We start from the raw sequence: 10,150 nt of genomic DNA on the forward strand, positions 1-10,150 counted from the left end.
CAATCAACAGGTAAAATATATAATTGCAGAGCACTTGTGATATTCTCAGTATGGGATCAGGATCTAGAGAAGAGAAAGACACCTAGAACCATAACAATGGAAGGAATTTTAGAGAGTATCATCCCTTCATTTTAGTGTTAAGAAACCAAATTCAGCCCTGGCTGGTATGCCCAGTGGTTAGAGTGTCAGCCATGCACCAAAGGATATTGGGTTCGAATCCGGATCTGGGGCATATACCTTAGTTGCAGGTTTGATCCCCTGTGTCAGTAGGAGTGTGTGTGAGGCAACCAATCTATGTGTCTCTCTCACATCTCTCTCTCTCCCTCTTCCTTTCCCCCGCTCCCTTCCTAAAAAATCAATGGGGGAGAGGGGTAACATCTTCAGGTGAGGATTAACAGAAAAAAATAAACCAAATTCATAGATGTAAAGTGACTGGCTTAAGGTTATGTGATTCAGTTTATACAATGTACATAGTTGGTTTTGAATGTACAAGACAATGTAATTGATTGCATGGTGTACCATTTGCAACCAATTAAAGAAATTCAAATTAGATCATTCTAAGTGCCATTATCTATATTAGGGGTGTCGAACTCAATCAGAGAAGGAGCCAAAATCTAAAATCCAGCCTAAATCGCGGGCCGAATGGTTTACTGAACCGTCATAAACTGTCATTGTGATGGAAACGCAGCTGAGTGCAGTGATGACAGCACGGTGTGGGCCACATTGCAAGGCCTGGCGGGATGGATTTGGCCCAGGGGCCTTGTGTTTGACACATGTGATCTATATATATAAAACCTTAAGGAACCAGTCAACCGGTAGCTATGACACACACTGACCACCAGGGAGCAGACGCTCAATGCAGGAGTGCTGCTCAGCCAGAAGTTGGGCTCATGGCTGGTGAGCCCTAGCTGGGTTCCTCCCTGGCTGCTGGTCGCTTCAACAATGCTACATCCTCTGAGAGATCCCAGACTGTGAGAGGGTGCAGGCCAGATTGAGGGACCCCACCAGTGCATGAATCCATGCACCGGGCCTCTAGTATACCTATAAAAACTAGCAAAGATTTTTAAAAATTAAATATAATACCTGAGTGGCCTTAGGAAACAGATAATCTTTTTTTTTTTTAAATATATTTTAGTGATTTTCTACAGAGAGGAAGGGAGAGATACAGAGAGCTAGAAACGTCGATGAGAGAGAAACATCGGCCAGCTGCCTCTTGCACACCTCCTACCAGGGATGTGCCCACAACCTATGTACATGCCCCTGACTGGAATCGAACCTGGGACCCTTCAGTCCGCAGACCGTTGCTCTACCACTGAGCCAAACTGGCTTCGGCAGGAAACAGAAAATCTTATATGATAATTGCATTGTAAGAAATCAGTACTGGAGCTCCAGTGGCGCAATCGGTTAGCGCGCGGTACTTATACAGAAATCAGTACAATCTTAGTGGATGACAGGTAAATGCCTGATAATAGCCATAAAAATCTGTATACCTTTTCATCTGAGAATTCAACTTCGGGGAATACACTCCAAGAAAATAATCCCAAAGGAAAAAAGTGATTAGTAAAGAGATATTTATAGACCATTATTTATACTAGTAAAACTGGAAACAACCCAAAAAACTAATAATGAAAAAAAAACTAGTGAAAATTAGTAATAATATAATAGACTACTAAATGACCATTAAGAAGAAAGTGAATGAGAACTGGACTTTTAGTGAATGCCATCCATGTACCAGGGACTGGGCTTATCTCATTTAATCTTACATGGTCCTATGAAATAATCAATAATTATCCTAATTTTTTAAAAATATATTTTATTGATTTTTCACAGAGAGAAAGAGAGAGAGATAGAGAGTTAGAAACATCGATGAGAGAGAATCATCGATCAGCTGCCTCTTGCACACCCTCCACCGGGGATGTGCCCGCAACCAAGGTACATGCCCTTGCCCGGAATCGAACCCAGGACCTTTCAGTCCGCAGGCCGATGCTCTATCCACTGAGCCAAACCGGTCCCGGCTATCCTAATTTTATAGATGAAAAAACTTAAGCTCAGGAAACACAGGAAAGTCTCCCAAGGACCACAAAGCTAGAAACCAAAATACAAAATCAGATCTGACTCTAAAGTTCATCTGTTACATATACATTGAGCACATATGTAGACTCAAAAAATTTTTTAAATATATTTTATTGATTTTTTTACCGAGAGGAAGAGAGGGATAAAGAGTTAGAAACATTGATGAGAGAGAAATATTGATCAGCTGCCTCTTGCACACCCCCTACTGGGGATGTGCCCGCAACCAAGGCACATGCCCTTGACCAGAATCGAAGCTGGGACCTTTCAGTCTGCAGGCTGACACTCTATTCACTGAGCCAAACCGGTTTTGGCTCAAAAATGTTTTAAGTGATAATAGTAGACACAGAGAATGTAAAACTACTTATGAACTGAATTTGTGTCCATCAACAAGTGAAGAAAACTGAGTTTTATCATCACTTAGTTTTGTTTTTCAGTTGTTTTGGTTTTCTTCTTGGGTGAGAGATGCAGAAATTTGGATGTTTCATTGGTACACATTTTAAGTACTGACGAAATTCAGAAGAGAAAAGGATGAGCACAGACTCAGATGATCAGGGAATGTTTTGTGGAATTGGTGGGGTTTGACTACAGGAACTGAAGGAAATGGGAAAAAGCAAGGAGGTGAGAAAAGGATTTTTGGGTATTTAGTATATCAACGAGAATGACTTGTCTAGAATAAGGAGTGTGGTAGGGAATAGTGGGAAATAAGGATAGAGGGGTAGAATGGGGTTAGTTATCCAGAGACCTTAAAATAAAAGCAGAATTTTAATTTGAAACTGTAGGAAATAGGAAACTATTAAAGTTTTTGAAGTGACATAAGAAGGCAATGTTCCAGAATATTGATCTAATAGTGTCTAGATAAATACATTACAAATTGAAGGTGGGTGAGACCAGGAGAGAGAGAGAGAACCAATTAGGAGGCTGCTTCCTTGAACTAAAAGCATCTATGGAAATGGAAATAAAGGTAATCTCAGAGGCATTTTGAAATAATATTTGACAGAATTTGAAGAAAGACAGATTGTGGAGTCAGGGAAGAGAAATAGCATAGCTCTTAGGAATATGGGTTCTTCAGGCAAGACTATCATGGTCACAAGGATGTAGAAGACCTGTACATAGAAAATTATGACACTAGCCAAAACCGGTTTGGCTCAGTGGTAAGAGTGTCGGTCTGTGGGCTGAAAGGTCCCAGGTTCGATTCCGATCAAGGGCATGTACATTGGTTGCGGGCACATCCCCGGTAGGGGGTGTGCAAGAGGCAGCTGGTCGATGTTTCTCTCTCATCGATGTTTCTGGCTCTCTATCTCTCTCCCTTCCTCTCTGTAAAAAATCAATAGAATATATATATTTTTTTTAAAAAAAGAGAAAATTATGACACTGAAGAAAGAAATTGAAGAAGATACAAATAACTGAAAGCATATACTATGTTCGTGTATAAGAAGAATTAACATAATTAAAATGTCCATACTACCCAAGCAATCTATAGATTCAATGTAATTTCTGTTAAGATACCATTAGTGTATTTCACAGAACTAGAAAAAATATTCCAAATATTTATATGGAACCACAAAAGACCCAAATAGCCACAACAATCTTGAGAAAGAAAAGCATAGTTGGAGGAATCTCACTATCTGATATCAAACATAATTTCAAAGCCAAAGTAATCAAAACAGCCTGGTACTGGCATAAAAACAGATATCTAGATTAATGAAATAGAAGCCCAGAAATAAACCCACACCTTTATGGCCAACTAATATTTGACAAAAAAAGGCAAGAACATAAATAGGGTAAAGATAGCCTGTTCAATAAATGGTGTTTGGAAAAATGAACAGATATGTGCAAAAAAAAAAAAATGAAACTAGACTACCTCCTTACATCATACACAAGAATAAACTCAAAATGGATGAAAGACTTAAATGTTAGACTCGAATCATAAAAATCCTAGATGAAAGCATAGACAGTAAAATCTTGGATATTTCTCATAGCAATATATTTTCTGATATATCTCCTTGGGCAATGGAAACAAAAGAAAATATAAGCAAATGGGACTACATCAGACTAAAAAGTTTTGCACAGTAAGGGAACAAATCAACAAAATGAAAAGACAGCCCATTGCAAGGAAAAACATATTCACCAATAATTCATCTGATTAGGGGTTAATATCCAAAATTTATAAAGAACTTAATGTCATCAATCATCAGAGAAATGCAAATTAAAACCACAATAAACCCTGCCTGGTATGGCTCAGCTGGCTGAAGCACTATCCCATACACTAGAAGATGGCTGGTTTGATTCCCAGTCAGAGCACATACCCAGGTTACAGGTTTGATCCATGGTTGAGGCACATGAGGCAGCAACGGATTGATGTTTTTCTCTCACACTGATGTTTTTCTCTCTCTCTCAAAAATCAATTTTTAAAAACCCACAATGAGATATCACCGCACACCTGTCAGAATGGCTATTATTAATAAACTTGTGCACGGGTAGAGTCCTTAGCGGCTACCAGCCAGAGCCTCCCTTCCCCGGCTGCCTGCTTCCACCACCCTTAGCACCAGCCTTGGCCTTGCCCCACCCGCTCAACTGCTCCACCAACCCACTGCAGTGCCCAGGGCCCATCAGGGCAGCAGTGCCTCATCATCAACGCCTGCCATGTTCCGTACTGCCCCCTGGTGGTCAGCGCATGTTGAACTCTCAATCTGTGGAAACCCCCCCACCCCAGTAAGAACAATTTGCATATTAGCCTTTTATTATCCAGGATCAACAAACAACAATTGTTGGCAAAGGTGTGAACAAAAGGGAACCCTTGTGCACTGTTGGTAGGAATTCAGACTGGTGCAGCCACTGTGGAAAGCAGTATGGAGTTACCTCAAAAAATTAAAAGTGGGCCGAGACCGGTTTGGCTCTGTGGATAGAGCGTCAGCCTGAGAACTCAATTCCGTCAAGGGCATGTACCTTGGTTGCAGACACATCCCCAGTAGGGGGTGTGCAAGAGGCAGCTGATGGATGATTCTCTCTCATCGATGTTTCTGACTCTCTATCCCTCTCTCTTCCTCTCTTGTGAAAAATCAATAAAATATATTAAAAAAAAGATTTAAAAAAAAATTAAAAGTGGAACTGCCTTATGGCCCAGCAATTCTACTTCTGGGAATCTACCTGAAGAAACTTGAAACATTAATTCAAAAAGAATATATGCACCCATGTGTTCACTGCAGCATTATTTATAATAGCCAATATTTGAAAGCAACCCAAGCACCCATCAGTAAATGAGTGGATAAGAAAGCTGTGGTACATTTATGAAGAAGAAGAAAGAAGAAAGAAGAAAGAAGGAGGAGGAAGAGGAGGAGGAGGAGGAGGAGGAGGAGGAGGAGGAGGAGGAGGAAGGAAGAAGGAGGAGGAGGAAGAAGAAAGAAGAAAGAAGGAAGGAAGGAAGGAAGGAAGGGAGGGAGGGAGGGAGGGAGGGAGGGAGGGAGGAGGGAGGGAGGAGAGGAAGGAGAAGGAGGAAGGGAAGAGGAGGAGGAGGAGGAGGAGGAGGAGGAGGAGGAGGAGGAGGAGGAAGGAGGAAGGAGGAAGAAGGAAGAGGAGGAGGAGGAAGAAGAGAATCCTACTTTTTGCCACAGCATGGATAGACCTGGAGAGTATTATGCTAAGTGAAATCAGCCAGTCAGAAAAAGACAAATACCATATGCTTTCACTTATATGTGGAATCTAATGAACAAAACAAACCAACAAACAAAATAAAAAGATTTGTAGATATGGAGAATAGACTGACAGCTGTCAAAGGGGAAGGAGTTGAGGGACAAGGTGGAAAAGGTAAAGGGAATAAGCAAACCACAAATAAACTCATAAACTAGGGGTGTCGAACTCAATCAGAGAAGGGGCCAAAATCTAAAATCCAGCCTAAATCGCGGGCCGAATGGTTTACTGAACAGTCATAAACTGTCATTGTGATGGAAACGCAGCGGAGTGCAGTGATGACAGCGCGGTGCGGGCCACATTGCAAGGCCTGGCGGGACGGATTTGTCCCGCGGGCCGTGTGTTTGACACATGTGTCATAAACAGACAACAGTATGGTGATATCCAGAGGGAAAGGGGATAAAAGAGGGATAAATGGTGATGGAAGGAGACTTGAGATGGTGAACACAAAATATAATATACAGATGATGTATTATAGAATAGCACCTCTTAAGCCTACATACTTTTATTAATCAATATCACCCCAATAAATTCAATAAAAAAAGACTACAGTGGTTCAAATCCCAACTCTACAACTAAGTAGCTTTGTCACCTTGTCCAAGTTAGTTATCCTCTCTAAGTTTCAGTTTCCTTCTCTGTGAAATGTGTTTGAGTAACCGTCTCTTACATCAAATCAAACATGATTTCTGATAAGCAGTAAGAACACTATAAATAAGATATGTAAATAGACCTTATTAGGGGAGAGGATGATGAGAGATTTAAAGTTTGTGATAGAGACACTGGCAGAGATTAGAAAATTAGGTAGGTGTGCGGGTTTGGGGGTGGAAATTGGTAAATCCAAGTCTCAGTTATTGTATATTGAATATGTATGATTAAAATGGTCTATGGAGTTATAAATTTGGAGCCAGATCATCAGTGAGATCCTGGGTACAGAGATAAATGTATAGAATAGGAGTTATTATTGTGGCAGTTATAGCTCACCCCTGGGAAACAGATACAATCACAATGGGATAAAATATAGAGAGGACGAGAAGTGAAAAGAGGTCTAAAGACTCAAACTTGGACACTGTCTGCAGCAATCAATGGCTCTACACTTGATTCAATCCTGTCTTGCATTATTCAGTAATGGCTTTATCTATGTCGCTTTTATTATCAAACCAACAATCATTTATTGACTATCTATGTGCACCAGATATTCTATAATGCACACTTCACTTATTACCCACTTTTGTCATCATACAAAACTATGAAACAAGCATTATTATCCCTAACTTACAGATAAAGAAAAGGAATATCAGAAAGACTTTAAAAATCTGCTAAGGGGACTCTCCCTCCTCCCCACGTGAGAGTCTGTGCTGTGGGACTCTTGTCCCTCCCCACGTGGGAGTCTGTGCTTGTTTCTCAATACATTTCCACCTTAAATAAATATATATATCTTAAAAATCTGCCTAAGACCATCCAGTAAATGAGTGGTAAAGCCAGAATCTAAATCTAGATTTTTCTGGGTTGGATTCCTGGCTTGTGCCAGTGCCAAACACCATGCTGCCTTCAACAGTGTTGATGCCTTCCTCAGGCTGAGGGACAAGGCCAGGCAACTTTGCTCACACGTTCTTAAAGACATGCACTTGCCTATCAGAATTTCTGAGTTATTTCCAGCCCCGCTCATGGGACACACACACACACACACACACACACACACACACACACAAAAAAAAAAAAAAAAAAAAAAAAAAAAAAAAAAAAAAAAAAACCACCTTGACTGAAATGTGACTTGTTCAGTCTTGAATTGGGATAATTTAAATATTTCTGAAATATTAAAAATAGATCTGGGACTTAATTACCAATTGTGGGAACCCCAGGACAGGAAACAGACCAGTTCCTGCCGCCCCTCAGCAGCGGAGACGAACTCACTCGCTCCGGTGTCGGGAGGCAGCAGCCGGGCTGGTGTGAGCCGGGCGGGCAAGGCATGCTCCCCTCGGGGCCTCCTCTCCTCAAGGTGCCCCCTCGCCCCTGGGAACCCCACTTTCCCCCTTAGGAGTCTCCCTCTTCTCGTGAAACTTTCACTCGCCTCACAGGACCCCCACATCTCAGGAAACCCCCACAAGTCGCCAGGAAAGCCCTCCAACGCCTAGGGAGCCCTCACCTCCTCCCACAACGGAACCCCCCTTTCTCAGAGAATCCCCGTCTCCCCCCCCGCCCCCAACCCCTGGTCCATCTCCTCCCGAACCCCTAGTCCATCTGCTCCGCAACTCTCCTCACCCACAACCTGCATCTCCTCACGGACCCCTCCACTTCCCGAGGGGGGTTCCCCAACGCCTCTAGGAAACCCCATCTCCTCTCGGAACCCCGTTCCCCCACCCCGACCCCTCACGGAGCGCGCCCAACCCCTCCCTTCCCGGGGAGCCGTTCCCCTCCCCGCTGACGTGTCCCCCCCGCCCCGGGGCGCGCGGGCGCGGCCTCACCTCGCGGCTCCTCCACGGAGCGCCGGTGCAGCTCGCGGTAGCGCGGCAGCGAGGCGACGTGCGCGGCGCGGCGGAGCTCGGGCGGCGGCGACCAGCTCCGCGGCCGGCTGGGCGCGCCAGCCTCCTCCCGGGCCCCGCCGCCGCCGCCGCTCCGGCCCCGCTCCTCAGGAAGCCCCATAGCGCCCAGCTCCGAGCGCACTAACCGTTTTTGCGGTTGTCGGGGGCGAAAAACAGGCCGCCCGGGGTGGGGCCTTGGGATGGGGGGCGGGGACTGTGTGGGCGGGGCCTGTGTGGGCGGGGAGGGGCGGGGCTGCCCGGAGGGCCGGGGCCACGCCTTCTGGGAGCCGGACCAGGTCGGCGGAGGCAGGAATAGGGGAACTGGGAGCACGGCTCAGGTACTGGGGGAGGTGCTCTCCGCATAAGGGGTGGGGCCGTAGCTTAAAAGGAGAAGGGGCGAGGCCGGGTGTGGCAGGAGAGGGGGTGGGGGAGGATTTTGTATTGACAGAGGGGTGGCAGGCGTGACAGGAGAGGAGGCGGGCACATGCAGTGGCCGGGATGGGGTGGGGCTTGGGGCTGGCAGATGACAGGTTGGGTTAAGGCGGGGCTTGAGCGGGAAAAAGCTTGACTAACAGAGAGAGTCAAGTTCAAGGTGGAGTCTCCCCGAGGTCTGATTGCACAAGCCTGTCGCCCACAGAGTTGAAAAGCCTGGTGGAGTAGGGTGTGGCTTTTTTTTTTTTTTTTTTTTTTTTTTTTTTTTGTATCTTCTGGGATCACTTTCCCTCAAAGTAAACTCTTCCCCTCCGCGTCCTCAAGGGGAAAAAAAAAAAAATCCTCCCACGAACGCGTAGGGCATGGCCCCTCTCTGTTACCGTTTGTGCTAGCTCAGATTTTCTCACACCCCTGAGGATATATCTTCACTCTCCCTGGCTCCACAAAGTCCCATTCAGCTCTAACGTACAAGATTCATTGAAGATTAGGAGGTGTGTTCAGGTCTTTGCTAATAAACCTACCTCCTCATTGCACAAATGGTATAGTTGGGAAAAAGGAATGTGTGCAAGGTCACAGAGCAAAACAACGACCAAGTTAGGGCCAAACCTTAGTTTCTTGACTCCAAGTCTTTTTAACCTCCTCACAAGCCAAGGCTTGTGAAATCCTGTACCAAAGGCTGTGCAAATAGGAGAAATCACTCATATCCTTCTTTCCTTCCCGGTCTCTTGACTTTACCAAGCGACCACGCCCGCCTGCCACACCTGGGCTCAATTACCACTAGCTTCTCTCTATCTGTTCCACTCCAGAAAGGAGGGGCCAGGCAGGACCCTCAGTCTCCCACCTGCACTAACCACCAAGAAAAGCCCACTCCATCCATCCGTTCACAAAGTGGTTGTCAAGGCAAGAAGGAACCTTAAATATTTAGCTCTAAGAGTGATTTTGAGGCCCAAAGCTGACAACCCCCATCTCCTGAAGCCTACACAGGGTTTGTGACAACAGGCCCATCCTCCTTTCCCACCTGTTCCCTTGTTCTCTGCCCAGCTAACGACAAACCCGGCACACCTTAAACAGAAAATAATATGTCCACGTTCAAACCTATGATCCAGAGCCTACCCAGTCCTGAGGGGAGGGTCTCAGATCTCATGGGGTGAGCATGGACCCCACAGAGAAGACAGACACTTTATTGAAGAGACATTACACTCAGCAGACACACATTTCACTGAAGGTACATGGACTCCACGAAGGGAGCACAGATCTTGCTGGGGGGAGGGGAGGTCTCAGTTCTCACCAAAGGGCTATGGACCCTGCTAATAAAACTTTAATGGATTATAGAGGTCACTTACCCTACTGAGGGGACATGGATTTCCTTCTAGGAGATACTAAAGATATAGATTTTACTAAAAATATATTGACCCCACTGAAGGAGGGAATGGACATCA

At 44.9% G+C, this 10,150-nt stretch overlaps 1 protein-coding gene across 4 annotated transcripts in view; it reads right to left on the minus strand.

Annotated features, from left to right (window-relative positions):
* ACSS2 (acyl-CoA synthetase short chain family member 2) overlaps positions 1-8,482 on the minus strand; it is a 64,425-nt gene extending 55,943 nt beyond the window's left edge. For 2 of the 4 annotated variants that reach the window (XM_036417483.2, XM_036417482.2), the window contains exon 1: positions 8,223-8,482. In XM_036417483.2, the coding sequence (XP_036273376.1) occupies positions 8,223-8,400 (178 nt within the window). In that variant the 5' untranslated portion in view covers positions 8,401-8,482. The remainder of the gene's footprint in view (positions 1-8,222) is intronic. The other 2 variants (XM_036417480.2, XM_036417481.2) reach the window with 2 other exon arrangements.
* Positions 8,483-10,150: the final 1,668 nt, after the last annotated feature.

This window comes from Pipistrellus kuhlii, unplaced genomic scaffold, assembly GCF_014108245.1.
Source record: "Pipistrellus kuhlii isolate mPipKuh1 unplaced genomic scaffold, mPipKuh1.p scaffold_m20_p_6, whole genome shotgun sequence".
Lineage (NCBI taxonomy): Eukaryota > Metazoa > Chordata > Mammalia > Chiroptera > Vespertilionidae > Pipistrellus > Pipistrellus kuhlii.